Here is a 25,841-nt window from a genome sequence, read left to right on the forward strand (position 1 = left end):
ACTCTAATCAAGAATATTTTCATCATTTTAATTATGAATAATTGTGCAAGAATTTCAGTGTATGTCATGAGTAGCACGTGGTAACAGAGTTCACTGTCCCTCGCCACGTAATATTTGTCTTTGATGAACGAACGTTGCTGTATTCCTCGTAACATTTAAGATTAAGTATAATTTGCTTTATCAAAAAATAATTACTGGTGATAATTATTTCTTTGAACTCAAATATTAATGATTTACAAACAGGAATTCAATAAATAATAATTAATACATCGATTGCCCCGAAACTTTAACTGATTACAAAAGTATCACTGTACATTACTATCAATTTTTTTTTGTTATAACTATAGTGAATATCTATATATTTTATGCATGAATTTATCACACTTATAGTTATAAAATTAATTACGGTTATAATATGATGCTTAATATAATAATAGATAAATTTTACATTAGAGTCGATATCTCAGAATGTTACAGATATAGAAAAATAAATTATACCACGAACATGAAATTTCTATCATTTCAGACTTGGCGACCTTGGTAATAACAATGCTATGGTGATTTTTAATCGCAACAAATCGTGTATTTTAATCAATTGATTCATTCACTGTTCTTGTGACTCTGCTCGAACTTGCAGACCTTCCCCGTCTTTTGCATATTTGCTTGTCATATAGTCATTTCTTATAGTCATATATATACTATCTCTTTAACAATATTATTTTGTAGCTAAGAAAAAATTATTCACATTTATAATTTTAATTTATAAACATATATACTTATTGAAGTTAATTAACACCATTGACTTTTAACTATTATAAGCTAATTTTATAATACACAAAAATATTATTACATATAAATAATATTATACACAAAAAAAACATGTACGTGCACGTGCACACATCTATATAGATATATGTTATATATAACATCAAATGATAGTATATAAAGTTTGAAAATGTGATAAATTTTAAAAAAATGATAAATTAGTAAAATAAATTATTATAATTAAAGTTATATTGTCGAAAAATCTCCTCTTTTTTTATTCTAAAAAAATTAATACAATTGATTCCATATAAATTCCTATAGAAATTTCGAGGATTGCTTTCGCGTTGTATCAATACAATTGATTCCATATAAATTTTTATGGAAATTTCGGGGGTTGCTTTCGCGTTGCAATCGACAAATTGAAAATGTCACAAAGATCCCTATCTACCACATACTCATACATAGATTTCACCGATAAAGTACTTTGAGCGATACAATTGAATTATTCCTCTTAAGTTAAAGTTTCGTTTTTTTTTTTTGTTATGCACAATCTAGTCGAATATTTCTCGTGCATCACCCATCATTCGCGTCTTTGATCTCTCTGCTCAAGATGATATACTCGAGGTGACGAATTAACTCGCTTTCTACGAATTCGCATTGATCGTTACCTTTATTTATCACTAATAGAATATTACTAATAAAATTTTGCGTTGTTAATCGGTCAAAAAACTGATCGATTACATAACATCTAAAGCGAAAGTTTTTACGAAGTTGTAATGTCAGTAAAAAAAAAATAAATCGTTTATCGCGATCATTTATCTGCTATGCTATTGTATTCTTTGTAAAGGGAAGATTTTTAAGTGATATAAAAAAACTTATAACGAAATTTTAATATTCGTAGGTGCACAAAATATGCTCGGACTGAGACAATCCGGCTTGATCCGGAGTTTGAATATTCAGAACCGGCTTGATCCAGAGTTTGAATGTTCCTCGTATAGATTACATTGATGACGATTACTTTGTAAGTGTAATGTTAAATGATGAGATAATCGACATTAATGATATCTATATGATTGATTCGTAGATGAATGGCGGCAGATCCAGACGGATTGCGATAAGGTATTCTTCTATATATTGAGCTAGATTGTTTATCCAAACTTCGATGCGTCACAAGCAGAGAAGTTCGAATCATTGTACGCTCCAATTGATTGAACATGATATTAATCACTGAGATGACATAAGGGAGAAGCGATTGGATTTTATACTGTTAAACCTATAGATAATTGTATGTGATATTAGAGAAGAGACTAGAAAATTTTTCTAGAGAAGAGAAGAGAATACACGCGTAAATCATTTTCAATAATTTATCTGGATACAGAAATATCTTCGACAAAAGAGAAATATGTGATGCCTATAGTGGACACGACATACATTCCTTCAAAATACAGAAATCGGGGTTTTGATACAAAAATTTTATTTGGCACGATCGCACATTTTTCGAATGAAGATATCGGCTTTTCCAAGCTTTTTCAAATAGCATATTAAAAAATAAATATTCAACCCGCGAGTATCGTAGAATTGTAATTAGAATTATAATAATACATATATATCTCTTGTGTATAGTTCTGAAGACATTTCTGATGAAACACAAAGAATATCGATTGTGTTTTTAAGAAATTGCAAATTACGATATCGACGCGTCTCAACAACTGATGATGTCGTTTGAAAATGACAATGATGTAATTTTTATGACAAAAAACGATTAGAATTTATTATAAAAATCATCGCAATGACATAACAAGGATATTTAAATATATTTAATTGATTTGTATGCATGCATACATACACACTTATTCATATATATATATGTATATATACCCAATTATATTTGTAGAAATATTAAATATAGAATATATTTGAAAATTTATCTTCGCATAATAAAGCGAAAAGGAATATTCAAATCTTTTCATAGCATATGAAATGCATTTGTATTACTAATTCTATGAATAGAGTACATACCAATTTTATTTCAAGTTACTTTTAAATTCATTCAATAAAATCGATCCTATAACCATCTTCTCACAGTTTACACAAACTTCCAATTGCTCAGTGTCAATAAATTTTACTGTTACCAATACTAGCGATTTAGATGCTAAAGTATAAGCAGCAAATCTGTAATTCATTATACTTAGTTCTTTCTTTAAACTTAATTGTTCAGGTAAAAAATGTATTAAAAACACATGCTTATAAATAATATTAACTTTATGATAAATGTGTATGCTTACCGCATGATTTCATCTTCATTAAGTATTCTTGCAACATTTGCTGTCTCAAAGATTTTTTGAGGAAGAGCACTTTTGTTTCCAGAATAAGGTATTTTCGCAATATGCTCGTTCATACCTTTTAACTTGGCTTTCTCCGCATTGAACATGCTTTCGGGCAAGGTCACAGATCTTATTATCTCTCCAATTGGTGGTTTGATACTAACCAGACACGAATGTTTCTCGTCATTAATCGAGAAATCGATATTGAAATTTGCTGGTTGAGTAGAGTCATTAAAATTAACACCTAGTGTAGAAGATAATGTACTGTTTGTATCAAGTATTGGTATTTGTGTAAAATCATGAATAAACATTCCCTTTTGTAAATTCTGAAAATAATATATGAAATTTTATTTCATTATAATCATGATATTATAATTAAAACATTTGAAAAAATTGCTTACCTTATTTCCTACTTGAATCTCTTTAATAACATCGTTGCTTTCATTAGAAAAGGTTAATTCAATGTTAACCAAATTCGAACTAACTAAATGTTGCGATCTCGTAAATCTATGTTCAATTTTTAGACCATGCCCTATGATATTATTTAACAAAATAGTTTTTTTCAATGGAACATATGATGTCGACACTTCTTGGACATTTTCCGTAATTATTGAATTAATCGGAGTAAGAAAACCACCTAAACTAGGCGTCATCACAGGAGTCATTGGAATAACTGTAAAAAAGAAATAATGAATACATTAATACTAAAAATTCTTTAAAATTTATCTCTTGTCAAAAGTCTAATTAAAGTCAACTAACCATCATCTAGATCTAATAGTAGATCAAAATTGCTTTTTGGTTTTTCTTTCACTTCTTGCTTGACGACTTTCGGTTTCTCCTCTTCGCTCTCTTGTGTCTCGCTTTCTTCTTCTTCAGAATCTGATTCTTCACCGCTTGATGATTCACTCTCAGAATCATCGGATTTCGTTTCATTTTTCTTTTCAATACCTATGTCAGATTTGTCTGATTCACTCGTATATTCGGAAGAATCGCTATCTTCGTCTGAAGATTCGCTGGTCGAAGAATTGGATGATTGATTATCTGAATCTGAAAGCAGAAAATTAAAATACATACAGTATACACATGTAAATGTAAATTTGAATTATGATATCTTTACCTTCAGCAGCAGTGCTCTCTTCATCGCTGTAAAATGACTTCTTTTCTTTACTCTTTTTCTTCTCTTTTTCTTTCCTATTATGTCGCTCTTCTCTATGTTCCTGCGCAGTTGGAGGTGCAACATCTCGCACGGATGGATCTTGCGTTACTTCCGGGAATGGTGGTAAAGGTCGATAACCCGCGCACGGCATGTCCAGATAGTGTGACAAAGTGCCTAACTGATACTCTGAATCTTTGAATCTGGACGTTAATGTTGGCGCCGGTTTCGGTGCAAGGAAAATCCTCTTCGCGAATTGTGGTAGCTTCTTCTTTTCCTCGCCTTCATCTTCGAAGATGAAATGCCGCAGAAAACGCGCGCGATCTCTAATATCATAATTCTGATCATACTTGGCGAGTTGGAAGACGTACTGACAGAACAATTTCGTTTGTACAGGATTGTTCAAGCATAATTTCACGGCCAGATTTAAGGTTTGCAATTTTACTATATCCTGCTCATTTACGAAACTCTTTGCCATTTTTCGGAGCACGTCCGGTGCTATCTTAGGAACTCTATCAGAATATTCGCCTAAAAGCCACAGAATAGAGGCTCTGGCCTGTGGAACAGTGATGAAATCCATTAACTTCGCCATATGACCGATTATATCTTTATGCTCATTCGGCTGCGTTTGTAGGAGTTTTTTTATTACCACTACACTTTCCGCAACAATAGCCTCTATAAAAAAATTAAAGTTAGTATTTATTTAAAATAAACAATACAAGATGTGTGATGTGAGTTGATAACATTTTACCATCTCTATTGCTTAATAAAGATACTAATCCATTGAGACATGTATCAGTTACTTCCTTGATGTTGCTTGCACATCTGCCAATTGCTTGGATGCTAGCACCAACAAATTCTTTATCACTGCTAGAGATATATGTTTGAAATTCTCTCAGTATTACACCGATGCTAGTTTCAGTCGCCAAATTCGTCAATATGTCAAGTTTCAAAAGTTTTATGTGAGTGGGATCCGAAGTCCGTACGAAAAACGATTTCAAGAAGGGCTCAAACATTCCCTGAAGAGCAGAATAGTATGAATATGCTACACAATTATATGATATATGCAATATAAACTGATACCACCATAAATTAATTTGTATTACATTTTAGAGCACTATACTTACATTACCTTTCTTGTAATTGATACACTCGCGATACAATGAAGTACAATACTTTGCACTTCTCTATGACATCTTAACAATCTTATTAATGCCTTTGCAGCAATCATAACTTCACTTCTAGGTGCTGCATGATGGTATAATTGAGCAACAGCCATTACCACAGATGCATTTCGACTTTGTAACAAGGGTTTTGTGTTTCTTAATAATAACCGATGATCGGGATCTAATGTAAACTTCGGTTTCTTTGTATTGGAAGAATCGGAATCAGAGTCATAAAATGGCCGATTTTCGTCTTTGTCCAAATTCTGCGAGAATATTCAAACTATTATTTCAATTAATCGAATTAATTATCATTTCACCAAAATATCTTTAAAGATATACTTACATCTGTATTTGGATTAACAAACTGTGCTCTAGCATATCTAGTAAGCATGTTAACAATAACCACTTGGCCCCATTCGTCGACATCTACCAGTAAATTACATAATTTTCTATAATTCTTATGGATAAGATCTATTCTTTCTGGACACACTTCTTCAAAAGCCATCACTGCTGAACCCACCACAAGAGTTGTCTTGTCAGAGAGCAATTTTTCCAGTACACTTATCAATTCTTCTTTTTGTTCAGGATCCAATGAGTATAATTTAGGGATAGCATGAGCGGCAGTTTTTCTTACATATGGTGACATATCACTAGCTGAATCTTTAATAGCAAGCATAACAATGGGTACTATCATGGAAACTCGTATACTGGACAATACTCTTAAAGCACTAGCTCTTATTAGTTGATTGGGATCCTTCAAAGCTCTTTGAAATGTTGATATAGACAGAAGAGCGAGATCCTGTTGATCCTCTGCATAACGAACTAGATAAACATATACTAGCTTCTTTACTTCAATATTCTTAGACACTACATTTTTTACAACAGCTGGAAATAGTTCTGATGCATCTCTTCCTTTGGCTACCATCTGAAAAAAAGAATGATATTATTAACATTATTGTTTAATACATCATGTTTATACCCATTAATGTCAAATTAATTACCCCAATTATACGTTTCATGGCTTCCAATTTAAGTCCATCCTTGTTACTATCCAACATCTCCTTCAAATCTTCATGTCTGAGACATACAAAATACTTTTATGAAATTCTTCGCTTATACTATATCTATATCCAATACATAGATACATTTTTTACTATATTTAAATTATCCAGAGAGAGAAATAAAGTATATAATTCTGTACAAAACATAATAAAATTTCAATGCGTAGTTAAAATATTTTTCAATTATCACATCATGATTGAAATTAAATTGTCTTTCACATAATTAAATAAAAGTGGACTAATCACTTCTTATAATCGGAATGGAAAAATCCGCCGGAGGCGGGATCTGTCGCGAGATCCGCATCACCCGCGCTGGATGGCCTCTCATTACTGTAGGAGCCACCGTTATTGGACAACGTATTTGCGGCTGCCGTCAACATTCTTCTTGCGCAGAATGATAACTCTCTTCTTTCTACGAGATAAATCCTAAGATTATTCAAAATACTTGCTCCCCGAGCTTTTGACAGCTGTAATCCTCAGGGAACGGTCATGCTGATATTCTAATATATCCACATCACAACCATGACTCTAAAATATATAGATGTGGCATTAGCTGTCTAAATTGAATCGTATACAAAACGAGCTCTGGCAGTCGAGGCACGCAAGTTGAAACTGGAAATGAGGGGTCGAATTACTTGGGTAATTAATATCGTAATTTAATATTCGAGTACACGCGAGAGAAATAATGTCTCATATTAGGTTAGGCCAATAATTACGTATGGAAGAGAAAGAAATTCTGATACTACAATGGATTGGTAAAATTATAATGGAAATTTTCAGGCTCGACGACCAACTTTACCGACCTCGTACTCGTAACTCCGCGAATGACATTTGATGGCGCTATCGTTGCACATGACGCGAAAGCAGAATTGAAGCATAAAAGATCTGGGTTCTCTCTCGAAAATATTCCTCTACCTGCTTCGATCATCCCTCTCTCTCAAGCGAGCGTTCCTGCGTTTCCTCGTCGTAGGTAGACACGGACGTTTCTCGCCGAAACGCAGTACCAGCTCCGTGATCGTATATTTACCATGCCTGCACCTTCTTACACTTTCTACAGTCGAAATATCAAAGGTGCAAAAGGTGCAATGGAATAAAGCGCGAAAATAAGATATTGCGTTTCCAGAGTAGAGAAGAAAACTTTTTTCTTATTCCAACTAATTCCGGCGGAAGAAAAGCAAGTGAGCCGAGCGACTCGAGGGAGTCTTCTTCTCGAATAACTCGATCGGTTACATTCGATTAGTCCGAAGCGTTATTTCTCCTGAGAAAATGAAGGGCTATATTCAACGTGACGAGGAAGGCAAACCAATCATAGACAGCAATGGATTCGTTACAGTTACATGTGAAGGTAATGGATCGTAAATATTTTTATTTTAAGATATATGTAATATACCTAAAATTGCATAATAGTTATTATTCATATTATATTTTGTGCATATGTCTTTAAGTCTAATTTGTAGTAAATTATAAATAATTGTTAATATAAATATATTTACACATATATAGATGAAAGCTTGGTGTTCCAACTACATCTGTCAGAAGTTGATGAAAAAGCAGAGCAAATGTGCTTCAATGTCAATGGTAGAGATGTATATATCGATATATGTCCATGGGAAATGATTGAGAATGATTCTGAAAATGATAAAACAGAAACAGCTGAAGATGATAAAATCAATATCCCATCTACAAGTAAAAGTGGGAATGCGCATTTTCCTTGGTGTGATGCTTCGACAAAAATCTTTTTAAGAGAATATAAGCTTAAGAAAGAATTGGTAAGAAATCGGAAACTAAAAAATATGAAACTTGCATATCAGGAAATATCGCAAAGTTTGCAAGATAATGGATTTACCGTATCTCCTTTACAAGTAGAGAATAGATTCAAAACATTGAAACGTGCTTATAAAAATATGATAATACATAATAGAAGGAATGGAAGAGGAAAATATATCTGCAGTTATGAACAGTAAGTTTATTTTCATTAGTTTTTTGTATATATTAACATTAATATTATAAATTAATGTATTAAATATGTTCACAGAGATTTAGATGAAATCTTTTCTAAAAGTCTCTTAAGTGATGATACAGATATGAAAGAAGGAACCACAGAATCAGAGTAAGTTATAACTTCTCAAGATGATTTAAAATTTATTCGATTAAAACTGGTCTAAACTGATCATAAATGTCTTAAATGTCTGGGAAAATTAGAAGTAATCAATCACAAATGACTTACAGAAATGGTACATTCAATGCTGAAAGAATACATAATTCTGGCAAGAATAATGAACAATATGCAAGATTGGAAGCTCAGCATATGAAGTTAATTGATAATCTACAAAACTATCAGCGTATGATGAAGAATTTAATTACCAAGACAGATAATAGGAGTAAAATTTGCAATGAAACACAAAATAAAATCTTGCAAATATGTATGGAAATGCATGAAACACAGAAAGAAGCATATGCTCGTGCAGAAGAACAGAGAAAAAAAGCCAATGTACAGAGAGAAGCAAGAAATAATTTACTTGAGGAAATTTTAACAATCCTAAGGTCTAGAAAGGAAACATAATGTAATCAATGTCAGATAAGCAAATGCATAATATTTTGTTAACATCTTTAATAGTTACAAAATAATGAATTATTTATTTTATTAAATCCAGAGAAACCCTGACCATTTTTTTGTTGTATAATTTATAATGTTACAAGATTAACATTCTCTTATCTGGCAATTTATGACAGATTGTATATTTATGCAATATTTTTTATATATGTACATACACATTAATATAAAATATTAAAATTTACTTTTCATGGAAATAAGAAAATCACATATAAGTGAAAGAGCAAGATTCTTATACACATTGATGTATAGGCCAATTTAAGCTATTTTAATGGCCAAAAAGTTAAAATCAAATCCAATTTTTCACATAATCCAGTCCTCTATTGTATAATTAATGTATATAATATTTGTATTATTCTCTCTCTCTCTGTAACATTGTTGAAATGTTCTAATTTTCTTTTCAAGACTTGCATAAAATGTTCTAATTATTTTATAACCACATATTTTTTATCAGATATTGTAAATACATCCTATTTAAACTATTTTCCTTTTTTTTGATACGATCATATAAATACGATATACGAATATATATTAAAATTCATGCAGAGAGTTTTACATTATTCAAGTTTTTATTTTCAAAAGTCGAACACCTCATTGATCTATTACAGTATTATCTGATGCAATCCAATTCATAGAAATCAGGCTTTAAGCTATGACGATTCACATACTTCCTGTCGCTCACATGTCTCGCGGTTGTGCGCTAGCATATTTCCTTATTTATTAATATATTTATTAATTTATTGGTAACAATGATTATTTCAACAAACGAGAATAACCCGAACGCGTTGAAGTTGATTATCGCGGCTAAATTGATTCAAGAGACATTCATCGTTAAAGTCGTGAAATCTAGCGGTGAGTTTAACCTCTCTCTTCCTGCTCACCTTTATAATTAATTTGTAATTAAATAAAATTTTAGCAAAATCAAGAAAAAATATAGATTATATAACCATTTTAATATTTTCAATTAATATTTCAATTTATATGTAGCATGCATGTTGTTAGTAACTCCATAATTGTTTCATGCAACAATAGCATGTATTGCATTATGTACAGACGCTGTTCTGGGTCGTTTACCAACGTTAACTATACCTTCGGGATTATCCTTCTTCAGTGTTTCTTCAGCACTGCGTCTTCTATTACCTATATCTAAAGAATTGGAGATCCTCAATAATAGATGGTTGGAATGGGAAGTTTCTCAGTTACAGGTATAATTTTGTCTCTAATATATTAAAACTAGTTTTTTTCTTTTTAAATATTAGAAATATATTAAAATTTAATATACATTTCCTACAGCCAACTATATTAAGTCATACAAGTGCGAGGACTCCTAAAATTTCACAGAAATCAGACTTATGGTCTTTATTAAAAGATCTCAATAGTGAATTAAAAAACAAACAGTACTTAATTGAGGTATGAAATAACATGAAAGTATTTTATTGTTTTATTTAAAAAATATATATATATCTTATTTGTCTTTTTAATCTTTTTTCAGGAACATAGTAATTTATCACCAGCATTTATATTATCACCAGCAGATATTTCTATTTGGGTAAGCCTTTGGAGTACCATATTACTTCCAGATATCAAAGATGATATTTCCAAGGATCTGTCAAATGTCAATAACTGGCTAATTAATATTGAGAAGCAGCCAGTTATTCAGGTATAAATAATATATATTCAGATATAAACAGTAATAAACACTCTACATTATGCAATTATTATTTCTATAAACAAAGATTTGATATATTATTAATTTGTTATGAATATGTCTTTAGGAATCTATCAAAGAGTTTAACTTGAAGAGAGGTGCAAGAGCTATCGCAAGTATTGAAGCTGTCTCTTGGTTTCCTGTTAATGCAACCTCGAATAGTTCACAACCTTCCAAGCCAATATCAAGTGATGTAAGTATTTAGCATTTTATATAATAGAGAGAAACCTGACCACACTAATATTTTGCCTGTTACCGTTTTACAAGATTGCTTGATGCATCCCTCGCATCCGTTTTCAAAGTTGGAACTTTTTTGCATACCCATTTTCTAATCCATTTTCTGATGACTGCCGATAATGTTTCCACTTGATGTGTATTCATGCTATGCTCTTTCAAATGTCACTTTCGGTGCCACTTTCTGGCACTGCCAATAAGTATGCTAAATAGATGCAAAGGGCATTTGAAAATGGTGGGGCATATCAAGCAGTCTTGTAATTCTTGTAAAACGATAACAGGCAAAATACGTGGCCGTTTTTAGATTTCTCTCTGATATCGTTTAGGCATTGTTTAATTTTTAAAAACAACTAAATTATAATTTTCTTTTTCATATTTTAAATTTCTGTTGATATAAGTAACTTTATTTATAGACAAAAACTTAGAATACAATTAAATTTGAAGTTTATCAATATATATTTGTTTAATCTTTAAATTATTTTTATACAAAAAGATATCGATTTTAAATCTTTATTTTTATGCAAAAAGAAATCAATAAAATATATTCTTATTAAAATTTAAGTACAATAGACTTATCTAAACATTTTAACGGTATCTAAATTCTAAATGATTTTAAAAATCAATAAAATATATTCTTATTAAATGATTTTAAAAATCAATCAAAATATATTCTATTATTAAAAATCAATCAAAATATATTCTTACTAAATGATTTTAAAAATCAATAAAATATATTCTTATTAAAATTTAAGTACAATAGATTTATCTAAACATTTTAACGGTATCTAAATGATTTTAGATTAGCCCAACTAAAGAAAAAGAGATGGAAACTGTTAGTCAAGAAGAACTTCATAATGTAGAAAAAAACTGGACTACTGGACAATATCCAGAAGTAAAAGAAAATTCATATCCCATGTAAGTTGGATAGATTGTATGAATTTATATGCAATATACATCAATTTATGAAATTAAGAATGGTTTAAGAATAATTATGCTTTTTTTTTTAGATTGCCTAAAAAAGGCGAAAGGAACATATTGGTAACATCAGCTCTTCCATATGTTAATAATGTTCCACATTTGGGAAACATTATCGGTTGCGTTCTTTCAGCCGACATCTTTGCAAGGTTTACATTAAATATACAAAAATATTTATAAATGTGTCATAATTTGTAATATTAATTAGTGCAATATCATTTTCTTTACTTACACAGATACTGCAGGCAAAGAAATTACAATACTCTTTATATAAGGTAATTATCTGTTCTTTTATAACATAAAGAAAATATATATATATATATATATATATATATATATATATATATATATAATATCTATAATATCTATAATTAATTGAAATAATTTATAATTTTAGTGGGACCGACGAATACGGCACTGCAACTGAAGCGAAAGCTCTGCAAGAGAAAACAACTCCTCAAGCTATTTGCGATAAATTCTTTGATATACATAACGATATTTATCGATGGTTTGGTATCGGATTCGATTATTTTGGTCGTACTACTACACCCGAACAGACAGAGTAAGAGCAATATTAACTACTATTTTCTTTTTTTTTTTTTTTTAATCTTTATCTCTTTTATTGTTTTTTGCATTCTTTTAGAATTGTCCGAGCATTTTTCTTAAGAATCAAATCGCAAGGTTACGTATCGAGTGAGACTGTGGAACAACTACATTGTGAATCTTGCGATCGGTTTCTCGCCGATAGATTTGTAGAGGGCACGTGTCCCAGATGCAAATATGAGGATGCGCGCGGTGATCAATGCGATGGTTGCGGTCATCTCGTGAATGCAGTCGAGTTAATAAATCCTCGATGTAAGATGTGTAACACTAGACCTGTCATTAAAAATTCGATACAGTTTTTCTTGGATTTACCCAAAGTAAGTTTATAATATCGTGATCGTTCCATCGATGACATTTCTGGCAAATACATATTACAAATATATTTTTCTCATATGTTGTAGATAGAAGAAAGATTGAAGGAATATTCCATTACTGTGGAGAAAGAGTGGTCCAGCGTCGCGAGAGCGGTTTCGAAATCATGGTTACGTGACGGTCTTAAGCCGCGTTGTATTACTAGGGACTTGAAATGGGGTATACCAGTCCCAATAGAGGGTTTCGAAAATAAAGTGTTTTACGTCTGGTTTGATGCCCCTTTCGGATATATCAGTATTACAAAGAGGTATACCAAAGAATATAAGAAATGGTGGCAACCTCCTCAGGATACAAAAATTGATTTGTGCCAATTTATGGCAAAGGATAACGTTCCGTTCCACGCGATAATGTTTCCCGCTTGTTTGCTAGCGGCCAATCAAAATTATACGTTGATCAAGTATTTAATGGCAACTGGTACGATATCTCCAAAGAATACAAGAATACACATTTGTCGGATGTACTTCACTCTATGCCTTTGTCTCTATGTGTCTTTAACATTTTCTTTTTCTGAATGATGCTCTTTTTTTCTTTGTATATTGTCTATTGTTCGCTTCTCTCAGTTCTATATCATTTCTATATTAGTTTAATATATATGTCGTTTCAGAATATCTGAATTATGAGGATAAGAAATTCTCCAAATCTAGAGGCATTGGCGTATTTGGAACTGATGCCAGAGATACCGGTATTCCGGCGGACGTATGGCGATTTTATTTAGCTTACATTAGGCCAGAAACTCAAGATTCCAATTTTAATTGGATAGATTTAGCCACGAAAAACAATAGCGAATTACTGAATAATCTTGGCAATTTTGTCAACAGGTTTGTAATTGTTTTATCTTTTTGTAATGCAACAATAATTAGCATTGTGATAACCTGTTATTAACAGTCCCAAAAACTTGTTATGGATAGAGCTCTGGTATTTTCTGAAAAGTTCTTCAATTCTACCGTACCACCGATAGAACCGGAAGAAGCTGATTGGACTGTATTGGCATTGGCACAACGCGAATTGTCATGTTACATAAATGCAATGGAGCAAGCTAAATTGAGAGATGGCTTGAAATACATATTGGCGATTTCAAAACATGGCAATCAATACATGCAATTTCAACAACCGTGGGTAAAAATTAAGGGGACCGACGATGACAAGTAATATCATGTTTTAACTATTACTTTATATTTTGAATGTGAATATTTGTTTTTGAATTGAAAGATATTTTTATTGAAAACTAACAGGAAAAGGGCTGAAACTGTCGTTGCAATTTGCTGTAATTTAGCCTGCCTTCTATCCGCTCTTTTGGCTCCCTTTATGCCCTCTACAGCTAAACAATTGAGGTCTCAACTAGGTTTGAGTAATAAAAGTTATGGCTACATTCCTGAAACAATAACAAATATGTTACCTACTTGGCATAAAATTGGCAAACCCAGTCCATTATTCACTAAAATTGAGGATCAAAAAATAGAAATGTTACGCAAGAAATATGATGGACAACAAGAGACTAATAATGGAATATCGGCAAATAAAGCTTCCGATGAAAGTATTACATTAGAAGCCGCCATCACGAAGCAAGTTAGTAAATCTTTTCTTTCTGCCAAAAAAAAAAGCATTTCTTTACATCTTTCATATTTTTTAGGGTAATTTAGTAAGAGAATTGAAAGCAAAACACGATAAGAGTATTTGGCAACCTCAAGTAGAAATCTTGTTGGACTTAAAGAAAAAGCTTGATCTCAAAAATAACGTAAACACATCTGAGAAAAAATTACCCGCGAAAAATAAGAAAGTCGAACCGATACATGCACCAGAACAAAATGGAGATGCTCTAACAGACGTGATGGCATTAGAAATGGCTATCGTGAAACAGGTATTGGAATCGTAAAAAACAGGATGTTTTTCGTTCATAATTATGCACTCAATTTACATACATTATGTCACTACTTTAGGGAAATCTTGTGCGAGAATTAAAGGCCAAGGAAGGCGGAAGTATATGGAAGCCACAAGTGGAGATATTATTGGAAATGAAACAGCGTTTAATGGATCTCACTGGAATGGATCTCGCTGTTGATAAGAAATCCAAGAAGAAAAAATAACTTCTAAATCATTTCTTTTTGTAATAAAAAGTGATGAAGTATTTCTTTTTTTATGACGTCTCTTTTTAAATTATTATGTAAATTATTATATTTATATAATAATTTCTTTTATGTGTGCACAAAAAAGTGTGCTCGTGTAATAGTATTTAGATAAAAAATCTAAATGCTCTTTGCATTTAATATGTTTATTATATTCCATTTGCGGATTATGTACTGGAAATTGGAAAGAAGCGGTCGTAAAAAAAAAAATATTTATATTTTATTTAAATATATTCATTCGCACTATACATATACCTGTATATGTAGTGATCTGATAAATAATTTATATGAAAATTGAGAGAGAGAGAATTCCCTCTGTTATTGTCTAATTTTATTTATGTCTTATCGCTTCATCATTAAAATCTTGTGAAAGGAACGATTTGTTTTTGGAAAAACCAGAGTACTTTTATCAGACGATGTTTTCTCCTTTGTCTTATTTTTCTTATGGGTTTTAATGTCAAGTGTTTGTTTTGAATGCATCGTATAAAAGACAAGCTGCTCGATTCCAAATATAATTAGTGAAATCATCATTCCAAAGAGCAAAAGAAATAAAATTGGCGCCACTTCGTAAATAGTTACACTGGAGACGAAGACTTCATCGCTTGGACAATAAGGTCTTCTAGCCGATCGTCGGCGTATTTCTCGTCGCCGAAGTCCCGAGGTGGATATCTTCAGTAATCTGACAATATCAATCCATGTAAATCAAATTTCAATCTAAGATATCCTTCATCTTAAGGAATATGAAAATGATAATTTAACATATTATAAGGATATACTTACGCTATTTTACTGATTTCGTGAAAGTGACTTTTAAGATTGGACCACAGGCCTAACTCGGAGGGTTGTAGTAGATGAACTTCCGTGAGTTGACAAATCATCTGCTTGTCGAACGCTTGTTCAATGGACGGATAAATATCATTCGGATCTGCATGGTAAGCAAAGCCTCCCTTTTTTATTCTTTCCACGCCATCCTCAATCGTGATAAATCTTTTTGATTCCGGTATAATGTCCCAAATGTGCTTAAAGTATTGCACTTCCGGTCTTTTATTCTAAATTCAATATAGGTTCATTGAGATTCGATTAAGCTTAAAAATATCGGAAATTGTTATAGCAAGACGTGCTTTTTTACCCGCAATAAAAAGTCAAAGAAAATGTTTTCCTCAGCCGCAAGTTCCATCTTGCTATGCCCCAGCGAATAAAGCGAGTCATTCATCTTGTGGAGAGGCTCGTTTAATCTAGCTGACACTATCGCCGCCGAATAATAATTGTACACCAACAGGCCGAAAACCGTGATCTGAATTAACGCGATTCGACTGGCTGATTTGTCGGTGAGAGAAGGGAAACCTAATCGCAATATAATGTATAACAAGAGTGCAGTATTTTTGCTATTGTATTGTACAATCATATGTACCTTGCTGGCATAATGAGGCGACAGCGATCAATGCCGAAATGCTGTAATCATAGTCACTAGCGTGTTCCAGTTTCAGTATGAAGGATAAGATAAAAACGATAATTACTACGATTACAATTATCATGTACCACGTATCCGCCGCGAATGGCTTCAGTATTATCCAGGGTTTTATCTTCATCGCTGGTATAGTACGAAACATGAAGCAAGTTCTAAATGAGAAATTAATAAGCCTTGGAGATATTATATTCATACTTTATGAAAATAAAGTATACATATATCATATCTACATGTTAACAGATATATGGGTTCTAAAAGCCAGATTGATAAACTTCATTTTTAAATTTTCAAATAAATTTTTTTAATTTCAATATCAAAGTATTACCCAGGTAGCAAGATGACATCTAAAGACGTCTTAATGACGTCATTAAAACGTTATTTAAGGTGTCATTTGAGGTCATTCTGCCTGGGTAATTATGTACTCTCGCACTAAAATTAAAAAATTAGTAAAAAATAAAGTGGCTTTTGAGAGACTTATATCTGTACGCATTATTATATTTTTTACTTCTCTCTGTTCAATTATATTTTTTTCTCTTATTGGATACTGTTTACCGCGTGGGCCATTGCGGAAAGATGACACGGGCGTCTCTGTATCTGTCAATCGTCAGAATGGACGGATAGTAACCCAAATCAGCATCGTCACTTTTCAAGGTCCCCATCAAGGGACCGTTGCTGTCATCCTTGCCCCATTCTTTAATCTCGATAAGATCCATACTACGTGCGAAAATGTTCGTTGAGCAATTGATGATGAGAATATACGAGAATATTTTTAGGCGTTATTGTAATCTTGATTACGTGAAGTTAAACATATCGGAGACGTGCGAGAGGAGAGTGTATCCGAATTTGGGCCAGTTGTCCATGACTTCGAGACCTTCACCCTCCAAATAATCCACCAGCGTCATGTGTTTCGGTCTATGCAGTACCTATGAATATTTATCGTTTATATGATAAATAAATTACGCATTTTTTGTTAAGCTTGAGACTTACGATTCCGGCCGATTTGGCGCGCAATCCATGGTAATCTCGTCGTCTGGTAATCTTCGAATCATTTAAAGCGATCGTGAATCCGACGTCTTTCCTCCAAGTACCAAGTTGCGTGACATTGAGTATTCCGCCGCGCATTTTGCAGTGATTATATACATCGTAGAGAATATAACCGGACCGAGAATCCGATAACATGATCACAAAATCCGTGACGATGCTGAAGACGCTATCGTTCAAGCTTTGCAAACTGTGACTCAAGTTACTTCCCAAAATCAGCCAGTTGTACGAATAATCAAACATGCGATAGGCTGAAGCCTAATTATAAATACATAACAATAACATATATATAAATTTTATTCTTTATTTAATTTTACGAATAATCTTTTTTCGGTAAAATAAGACAAAAATCAGAATTCTTACTTCATCGAAAATGCTGCTGACGTTCTGATTCGGACATCGCATGTCCAGAAACACACCTAAGGTACGTGTGGTATCAAGATATCTCAGAATATTGACTTGAAAGCCAGCCGGTTTAATTGCCGTAGACATCCCGGCGTCGATCAGCAACTTCATCGTAAGAAAATCATCTGCGAAGAAGATTATTAATTAAAAAGAACGCGCAAAAGAGACAGACGGAAAGAAAGAAAGAAAAAGAGAAGGCGTCTACCTACCTTCTACATTTCCGCAGGAGAATCCTACTACTCTGGTTACCTTCTTATAGACAAAATAATCCCGAATGATGAGACTGGTTTGCGCGTACACGAAAATAATGAATGCTTGCGAAAGAAAAATGCTCAACAGATGCATCCTTGTAGACTATAAGATTACTGCGACAATGCTGTAACTACGTTTCAACTATATTCTATGTAAGATTCCGGAATAATTTCGAACTCAAGACAATAATACATTCGAGACACAGTAGAAACGATTTGCGGAATTCGAAATCATCCATAACTCGCGCACGTCAATTGACATGACAGCATAATCAGCGGCTACTCCGATACTAACCACATACATAGGGTGTCTCGCTGTCTTCGTCATTCATTTTGCCATTAGATTCTTCAATTTAAAATTGATCTTTATTTAATGAAAACGTCTTTAATTAATAGCTCTTGAGTTTTATGAGAGAATGTCGCGTTTAGACAATTTATGTGTAACGATTAATATGTTAAAAAATTTCACATTATCATCGTGACACTCTGTATACAGCACATGTTTATATTTCCTCTGCGGTTTCAGAGTTTCTTTTATTTTTTGTCTCTGTTCCCTATCAATTACCCCGAACTCAAGTCGAATCTGTTACAATCGATTTGTCTGTCTTTCTATCTATTATCCGATTATTTTCTACAAAAGTATTCACAGAAAGTTTCTCGAGAACTACGTGCGATGCAAAGCGAATGGCTTTATTAGAGCAAAATATTACAATGACTGGAAAATTACATTAACATAGCATCTTTCTCTTTCTCTCTTTCCTCTTTTGTTCGCGTGAGGTAAGTCTACGATAACGAGACACTAATGAATGAACCAATTATAATATATGGCCGACTTGTAAATATTTTACTTCTCGAGGCGAGACAATTTTATTCGAGCAAATTGTGTTTGCTTGTACCGACTATCTTCTCCGCATCGTTGCTCATCATCGATCGTCTCAACATTTTCTCTCTGTACGAACATAATTACGCTATAAGCACCTAACTTTCCCGACACACAAAAAGGTGAGTGTTTAGTTTACCTTGTGGATCGATAGTAAACGATATTCTCGACGATGCATATTCCACACCCGATGAGCATACCGAAAGCTAACAGAATCAAAGCTGGAGCTGTCTCCTGTATAGATATGCTTCTCGTGGACAACGTATCGAGCTGACATTGAGGCTTCCTGCTCGACCAATATTTTATCTGACGATCACGCAAACCGGTGTTAAACATCTTATATAACCTGCAAAAAATTTCTTCATTTTCTATTACGAGCTTTCATTGCGAAAAAAAAATAATAACTTACCCGATTTTCGCCACCTCGGTGAATTGACCGTTGTGACTGGCGTACATACCCATGACAGATTGCTTGAACAGATGAATCTCCGTCAATTCGCAAATCTTGCTTGGATCGAACATCTTTTCGATGTAAGGATACGCCGTGTTAGGATCCGTGTGGTAGGCCAGGATACCTTGACTGACCTGCTTCATACCCTCCTCTATCGGCAAGTATCGCTTCGATTCCGGCAGTGGATCCCAGCGTTTCTTCCTGAAGTAATCCGATTCCCAGTTGAGTTTCTGAAAGATCCAACGTATGCATGCATGCGCTTCTGGAGAACTTGATGTCTCCATATGATTTCAATGTGTCTAGAAATATGCGTACGTATAAAAAATAGTTTAGATATGGTACAGCCTCCGCGGCGATTTTCAGATTACTATCCGCGAGGACCGTCACAGAATCCTCCATCATATCCAGCGGCTCGCTCAAACGAGCCGATACTATACTGGCCGAGTAATAATTATACATAATCCAATTGAAGACAATGATCTGTAGAAGAGCGATACGGCCTGGGATGCGCTTAGGAAAGAAGTTTGCACCTATGTAAGAGATGTTATTGTTAAACTGACGAAATTTTTGTTATCTGTGATTTCATTATTTTATACCTTGTTGAGCGAGAATGCCGACAGTAAGAATCACAGCTCCTGAATATTTCTCTTGCTTGCTGTCTTCCTCACGTCTTAATATTATTCTCATTATAAACATGGAAATCATTATAAATACGGTCCACAAATACCAAGTAAATTTAGCGAGTGGTTTCAGGAAAATCTCGAGTTTAATCTTATTCGATGTAGTGGACAGTAGCATGAAGCAAGGTCTATAGGCAAGAAAGAGATTCATTTTTTATTAATTAATAAAAGAAGAGAGATACCAGATTAATGTTTTTTTTAATTTAAAAGCGAAATTTTTTTATACCGAATCGGCCACGCCGCACCAATGAGACTGGCATAATCTAATCTCTCGGATACCATAATCCTGGGATTACTGGCAAAATCGATGTAATTCGTTTGTAATATCTCGAATATTAACCCGTGCACGCTGTGACGGTCCCAATAAATTATCTCCGAAGCGTGTACACTTGAAAAAGAGTTTTTTAGAACGATTCAATTATCGAATAATACAAGACAAAAATCCATTTTAAGATCAATGAAATTAAAATTACCTAAAATTAAAAAGATCAGCGGTATGAGATATCATCGCGTACGTGAACTTATGCATGCTGTCCAAGGATCTCGTATTAATATCGTACATATAATCCTCCAATCGCATATTCTTCGGCCTATATTGTATCTATGTGATATATAATAAACAAAAAAATTTATATTGCATAATAAAATCCATTTCTTTTGTTGTCACGTATATATTCGATGATACGAACCACGCCCGATATCTTCAATGTCATTCCATGCATATTGGCCCTTCTTTGAATCAATGGTTGAGTGAGAGTAATGGTAATACCAGTTTCTCGTTGCCAGGAGCCTAATTTCGTCACATTCAACGTACCACCGCGATATTTGCAATGATTATAAACGTCATACAAATCGTAATTGCTACCGTTTGTTATCGCGAGTACGAAATCGGTAATTATACTGTAAGCGTTGTCATTCAAGAACGGCACGCTATCATTTAGCTTCGATCCCAGGACCAACCAATGATACGAATAATCGTACATGCGATACCTAGAAGTCTAACAATTGCAATATATTAATTCTTCCTTCTTTTATGTTAGAGAATTAGTAATATTGTACATGTAATTTAACAATTTGTCAATTTTTTCAAATTTCTTTACCTCGGCGAAGATGGTCACAGCGCTCTCGTTGTTACAACGCAAGTCCACAACAATCCCTAAGCCCCAAGTCTCAGTGTTCAAAAATCGTCGTATGTTGATGTTTATATCGTATTTTCTGACGATCGTAAATATACCGGCTCTACTCAATGATTTTACGAAATAAAAATCACCTATGATAAAAAGAAAACAGAAAAAAGGGAGACAGAGAAATATTCTTTAAAAAATATCTGTAAATTTTAAATTTTCTCTTAAGATAATTTGATATTTTAATTTCTGATATTTTAACAGATACATTAGACATACTCGTGATATCTCCACAAGAGAATCGAACGACATTTCGCACTCCCTTGTGCATAAAATAGTCGCGAACAAAATCGCTGTCTCTTGCATTAGCGTTAGAAATAAATCGTAACAAAGTAAAAAAAAGTATAGCATACATTTCACGGTGATTTATTTTCTCGGAAATCACGAATATTACTGTGCGAAAAAGTTGAAGTAATGTGTGGAATTTTAAGCAACACCACGTCTGCTAATACGAATACGAATGAAGAAAATAACTAACGGAAACAGAAATATAGCTCGATTAATTTTTCATGGATCAGCTGCAAAGTTGGGGCACTCTGAATTTTTCAGCATTAATATAATATTGAATATATGATTTCATAGTCATATATCTTATCGTTTATTTATGCTATAATGACATCGAGTTCTTAGGAAATGAGGACTATTATAGGAAATGCATTACTGTCGGATTACATTGAACAATAAAAATTGTAATATGACATTGATTAATTATTTACGTGCATGTCCAACGACTAAACACACAAACTATTGGTGATAAAATCTAATAAGCATCTCAAAATAGATGATATGTATAACACAAATAGTAGATTATTAATTCATTCACGCGAGAATATTTTGTTCCAATTAATAGATATATGCTTCATTAATCCTGAGAAAGGCAGACTCCTCTGTACGGATTGTAGCATAGAAATTAATAATCTGCAAAAAAAATAGATAGATAAATAAATGATAATAATTTATTGATATTTTAAAGCTAGTTCTCTAAGAACACGTAAGAAATATAAAAATAAATTGGAGGGAGAAAATAAAAGAGAGAGAATAAGACAAAACGATGAAATAAATAGTTTGAAATTTATTATCCCCTCTTCTTAAATCTTCATTCGTTCAACTGTTCGTTACCCCTTAGATTGCATCCAATGGATCAAGTTCTCCATTATGCAGATCACAAAAGAGAGTGCAATGGAAATGCCAAGGAATACGAAAATGGGCGTAGCTTCAGGAATCGATAGTGGTTCGGCAACCAGGATATTCTTTGGACAGAACGGCTTCCTTGCTAACCAGAGTTTCAACTGTCGCTTACGTATGCCCATATCATACATTTTGGTCAAGCTACAGTAATAATATATATATTAATAAAAGATATATTTATTAAAAATATAAGAATGTACATTTAAACATAATTAAGTGTTTATTTAATGATGCAATTACAAAGGATAACAATAATAATATAAATAAAATATGTATAGTATGTGTGTCTGTGTATTTTATAATTTGGAAACTGTTGTTTTAATTATGTTTTAATAACGAATGATAATATTCTCCTACCCGATTCTCAATAGAGGAGTAAAGGGGCTTCTATGTCTGCCCCAAAAAGCGAGGACCGCGCGAAAGAGATGAATCTCCGTCAATTCGCATATCATTCGCGGATAGAAATGCCGTTCGATATACGGATATGCTGAATCGATTGACGTGTGATAGGCCAGATTGCCTTCAGCCACGCGATTCAGACCTTCCGCTAGCGGCAAATATCGCTTGGATTCCGGTATTCTGTCCCATCGTTTCGCATTAAAATATCGTATCTCTTTTTCCGGTGACTTCCGGTAGTGCAAAAAGATAAAACGAAATATGTATGAATTTAAATGGATATTATATGGAAGGATGTATTTTAAATAAAAGAATAAATTCATATAAATTCGATTTTTTTTCTATCAAATTTCATCACTGGAACTATATACAATAATATGTATCATAAAAGTACCTGCAGAAAAGAACGAATATACGGTGTAGACTCGGTCGCCATTTTCATATTACTATTTGCCAAACTGATTAATGAATCATTCATTTTTGGGGCTGTGTTCTTCAATCTGTCCGACACGATGCTCGCCGAATAATAATTAAGGATCAATACGCTGAAGAGCATAATGTGTATGAACGCTATGCGACTCGCATAACGTACCGGAACAAATACGGAGCCTGCAAATAAGCTTAATCTATCGAAATCTCTTTATTTTCTCTATTTTCACTATCTCTTTATTTTCTTTATTTTCACTATTTAACTCAAGAAGCATTTACTTAATATAGATGATTGAAGAGACTGATAAGTACCTTGTTGGGAAAGAGCGCCTATAGTAAAAAGAACAGAAATGCCGTAACCCTCCGTTATACTGTGAATGCCTTCCTGTCTGATTAATATTACCAGAACCGACATGGCGATTATCATCGTACAGAATATCACGTACCATACCTTAATATTTAACGGTCGCAAAAACTGCTCCGTCTTCATATTCGCCGAGGATATGGTGCGAAATAAAAAACATGACCTGTATAGAAAAATATCAGAATGAGCAAATGAAATGATCTGTATATAATAATCGTATATTTTCGTACCGCATTGGCCAAACTGGACCGATAATATCTCCCTTCCGTAATCTTTCCGTTTTCATCACGATCGGACTGGCCGAGATATCGACCATTTTTCTCTGAAAAGCAACGAACATGGGCGCAGAATTATCCTGCTGTTTTTTTGGATTTACTTCCACCATTTCCATTCTAAAAAGACATTCATGCATAGAGGAAAGTGCTCGAAAAATGCTCGACAAATTTTCGTCGAATCTTACGTGAAGTTGAAAAGATCAGCCATGTGCAACAAGATTGTATATAGAAATTGGGATCGACCGTATTTCGCCTTCATATCTGGGTTTAACATAATATTCTCCCTCGATAAATTATAGAATGTTTGCGGCAGCTTGAAAAGATTGGCAATAAATTATACTCTGTATCAATTATGTACATGCGCCGGTGAACAAGCTCGATTACTTACTAAAATTCCCACTTTGAGCCTCATACCGTGCAAATTAGACCGTCTCTCATACTTCGATTGTTTCAGTCTGATAGCCACGCCAGATTTCTCGGTCCAGTAACCCAAAGCAGTTACGTTCAAAGAGCCACCGCGTGCTTTGCAAGGATTATACACATCATACAAATCAAAACCGGTGAGAGACGGTATGGCGATTGTAACATCGGTCATTACACTGAAGGCGTTATCATTTAAAAGACTGACAGTGTCGTTCAACTTTTTTCCCAAAATCAGCCATTTATGCGTCTCGTCATACATAAGATACTTCGTAGCCTAATAAATTAAAAAAAATTAATATCAAGAACTTTGCATGCGATTGCTGCCTTGACATTCACAATTTTGTTATCTTTCATGACCCCTGCTCTCTTCTTCTCCGATCGCGCATCTTGACGTATTATTTTCTTATATTATATTATATTTCTTATATTTTCTTATTTCTATAAATGCTCAGTAATTAATATATATTCTTCGTAATACTTAAAGTTCTCTTAGGAAGAAGCACTTTTACCTCGGAATATAATACGGTGTAATTGTGAACGTTGCATCGCGCGTCCACGTAGATGCCTAAATTGCGATAATTGTTCTGTAAAAGTTTCCTGAGAGTCGATGATCCAGCCACGGATTCGAAATTCCACATCGATGCGATTATAAAGACATCGTTGAATGTCTTCGCAAATTTCACGTTGTCTGTTACGCAAGAAAGAAACTTTGCTTGTAATTATGTACGTGTGTGTGTGTCTATAATTCAGATATTTTTACGCACTTTCGAGATTCTCGCAGGAAAATCCTACAACACTGTATATGCCTTTATGCATAAAGTAATCTCGGGCCATGATGTTGTCTTTTACGCAAGAAACGAGAAAAAAACGCAACAAAAGCAATAGCTTCCAATTTCTATGAAGCATTTTGTAAGCTGTATAGATCGCATAAACATATAATATGAAGAGTTTGAAGACGGAAACGCTACGTCCTCTGAACATGTCCATTGTGTCGTCAAATATTTAATACATAAATGTTTTATAAGTGTTTAATTTTTTAAGCATTTTTTCAATATTTTTGAAATAATAATCTCGATCGATTTACTTACTTTATCAATGTTAAACCTAATTGTTAATTTATTAGACTTATTTCTCCTCCTTTCTCCTTCGCACGCGAAAACTTTCGATGCTACTTAGAAGTTATCATATGTTTGAAATTGAGAATAACAAAGAATCTCGGGAATTATCTTGATATCATAAAAAAAATTAAGGAATTTAAAATGGAAAAAAGTGACAGTTATGTAAGAGGAATATTGATTTAAAATCATA

The 25,841-nt window shown here is 33.1% G+C and overlaps 5 protein-coding genes across 6 annotated transcripts; 3 read left to right on the top strand and 2 right to left on the bottom strand.

The window, feature by feature from the left end:
• Positions 1-14: 14 nt before the first annotated feature.
• Positions 15-7,399, bottom strand: Rb (adaptor related protein complex 3 subunit ruby). 2 transcript variants are annotated; one of them, XM_083086578.1, is made up of 12 exons: positions 7,273-7,399; positions 6,716-6,881; positions 6,410-6,485; positions 5,752-6,333; positions 5,375-5,671; positions 4,994-5,261; positions 4,207-4,917; positions 3,849-4,136; positions 3,491-3,762; positions 3,051-3,415; positions 2,785-2,937; positions 15-2,038 (listed from the first exon to the last, which is right to left on the bottom strand). In XM_083086578.1, the coding sequence occupies exons 1-11, from the start codon at positions 7,298-7,300 to the stop codon at positions 2,790-2,792; spliced, it is 3,201 nt and encodes a 1,066-aa protein (XP_082942704.1). In that variant the 5' UTR covers positions 7,301-7,399; the 3' UTR covers positions 15-2,038; positions 2,785-2,789. The 2 variants fall into 2 exon arrangements, with proteins under 2 accessions (XP_082942704.1, XP_082942696.1); XM_083086570.1 differs by lacking the exon at positions 15-2,038 and having other exon boundaries at positions 2,116-2,937.
• Positions 1,376-2,659, top strand: LOC145969824 (uncharacterized). Its single transcript, XM_083096138.1, is given in 5 exon segments — positions 1,376-1,389; positions 1,726-1,832; positions 1,835-2,050; positions 2,144-2,332; positions 2,389-2,659. Coding segments are annotated over 5 exon segments (669 nt in total). The 3' UTR covers positions 2,532-2,659.
• On the top strand, positions 7,055-9,083 carry LOC145964186 (uncharacterized). The gene is made up of 5 exons (XM_083086656.1): positions 7,055-7,108; positions 7,250-7,814; positions 7,973-8,429; positions 8,505-8,579; positions 8,699-9,083. The coding sequence occupies exons 2-5, from the start codon at positions 7,736-7,738 to the stop codon at positions 9,030-9,032; spliced, it is 945 nt and encodes a 314-aa protein (XP_082942782.1). The 5' UTR covers positions 7,055-7,108; positions 7,250-7,735; the 3' UTR covers positions 9,033-9,083.
• Positions 9,084-9,636: 553 nt separating this feature from the next.
• On the top strand, positions 9,637-15,403 carry Metrs (methionyl-tRNA synthetase 1). Its single transcript, XM_083086590.1, has 16 exons — positions 9,637-9,935; positions 10,137-10,288; positions 10,377-10,493; positions 10,576-10,743; positions 10,859-10,984; positions 11,825-11,940; positions 12,033-12,149; positions 12,237-12,275; positions 12,398-12,562; positions 12,644-12,920; positions 13,005-13,389; positions 13,580-13,793; positions 13,884-14,120; positions 14,208-14,541; positions 14,606-14,833; positions 14,913-15,403. Exons 1-16 carry the CDS (start codon positions 9,833-9,835, stop codon positions 15,057-15,059), a joined length of 2,925 nt encoding a protein of 974 aa, XP_082942716.1. The 5' UTR covers positions 9,637-9,832; the 3' UTR covers positions 15,060-15,403.
• On the bottom strand, positions 15,336-25,692 carry LOC145969898 (uncharacterized). The gene is made up of 29 exons (XM_083096248.1): positions 25,298-25,692; positions 25,043-25,221; positions 24,499-24,807; positions 24,296-24,423; positions 24,066-24,227; positions 23,784-23,998; positions 23,437-23,651; positions 23,004-23,272; positions 22,578-22,787; positions 22,275-22,376; positions 22,175-22,189; positions 21,375-21,588; positions 20,964-21,272; positions 20,748-20,875; positions 20,501-20,662; positions 20,191-20,402; positions 19,910-20,124; positions 19,553-19,824; positions 19,283-19,489; positions 19,164-19,212; positions 18,222-18,366; positions 17,971-18,137; positions 17,554-17,865; positions 17,362-17,489; positions 17,119-17,280; positions 16,510-16,718; positions 16,228-16,442; positions 15,879-16,147; positions 15,336-15,777 (listed from the first exon to the last, which is right to left on the bottom strand). Exons 1-29 carry the CDS (start codon positions 25,518-25,520, stop codon positions 15,441-15,443), a joined length of 5,739 nt encoding a protein of 1,912 aa, XP_082952374.1. The 5' UTR covers positions 25,521-25,692; the 3' UTR covers positions 15,336-15,440.
• Positions 25,693-25,841: the final 149 nt, after the last annotated feature.

The sequence above is a fragment of the Camponotus vicinus genome, unplaced genomic scaffold, assembly GCF_025532165.1.
Source record: "Camponotus vicinus isolate PSW18456_S1 unplaced genomic scaffold, iyCamVici1.0 SCAF_1, whole genome shotgun sequence".
In the NCBI taxonomy this organism is placed as follows: Eukaryota; Metazoa; Arthropoda; class Insecta; order Hymenoptera; family Formicidae; genus Camponotus; species Camponotus vicinus.

What these genes read in the sequence shown, in the direction of transcription:
- Rb (XM_083086578.1), bottom strand. Translation starts at nt 7,300, where the DNA reads ATGTCATTCGCGGAGTTACGAGTACGAG. An exon ending in ACTATTAGATCTAGATGATG is followed by an intron (nt 3,763 to 3,848) that starts GTTAGTTGACTT and finishes TCTTTTTTACAG; the next exon opens with TTATTCCAATGACTCCTGTG. An exon ending in AGATTCAAGTAGGAAATAAG is followed by an intron (nt 3,416 to 3,490) that starts GTAAGCAATTTT and finishes TATTATTTTCAG; the next exon opens with AATTTACAAAAGGGAATGTT.
- LOC145964186 (XM_083086656.1), top strand. Translation starts at nt 7,736, where the DNA reads ATGAAGGGCTATATTCAACGTGACGAGGAAGGCAAACCAATCATAGAC. An exon ending in CGTTACAGTTACATGTGAAG is followed by an intron (nt 7,815 to 7,972) that starts GTAATGGATCGT and finishes ACACATATATAG; the next exon opens with ATGAAAGCTTGGTGTTCCAA. An exon ending in GAAGGAACCACAGAATCAGA is followed by an intron (nt 8,580 to 8,698) that starts GTAAGTTATAAC and finishes AATGACTTACAG; the next exon opens with AAATGGTACATTCAATGCTG.
- Metrs (XM_083086590.1), top strand. Translation starts at nt 9,833, where the DNA reads ATGATTATTTCAACAAACGAGAATAACCCGAACGCGTTGAAGTTGATT. An exon ending in TCAGCCGACATCTTTGCAAG is followed by an intron (nt 12,150 to 12,236) that starts GTTTACATTAAA and finishes TTACTTACACAG; the next exon opens with ATACTGCAGGCAAAGAAATT. An exon ending in CTTGGCAATTTTGTCAACAG is followed by an intron (nt 13,794 to 13,883) that starts GTTTGTAATTGT and finishes TGTTATGGATAG; the next exon opens with AGCTCTGGTATTTTCTGAAA.
- LOC145969898 (XM_083096248.1), bottom strand. Translation starts at nt 25,520, where the DNA reads ATGGACATGTTCAGAGGACGTAGCGTTTCCGTCTTCAAACTCTTCATA. An exon ending in CATTGGATGCAATCTAAGGG is followed by an intron (nt 22,377 to 22,577) that starts GTAACGAACAGT and finishes TTTTTTTTGCAG; the next exon opens with ATTATTAATTTCTATGCTAC. An exon ending in GCTGATCTTTTTAATTTTAG is followed by an intron (nt 20,663 to 20,747) that starts GTAATTTTAATT and finishes CTCTTTTTCAAG; the next exon opens with TGTACACGCTTCGGAGATAA.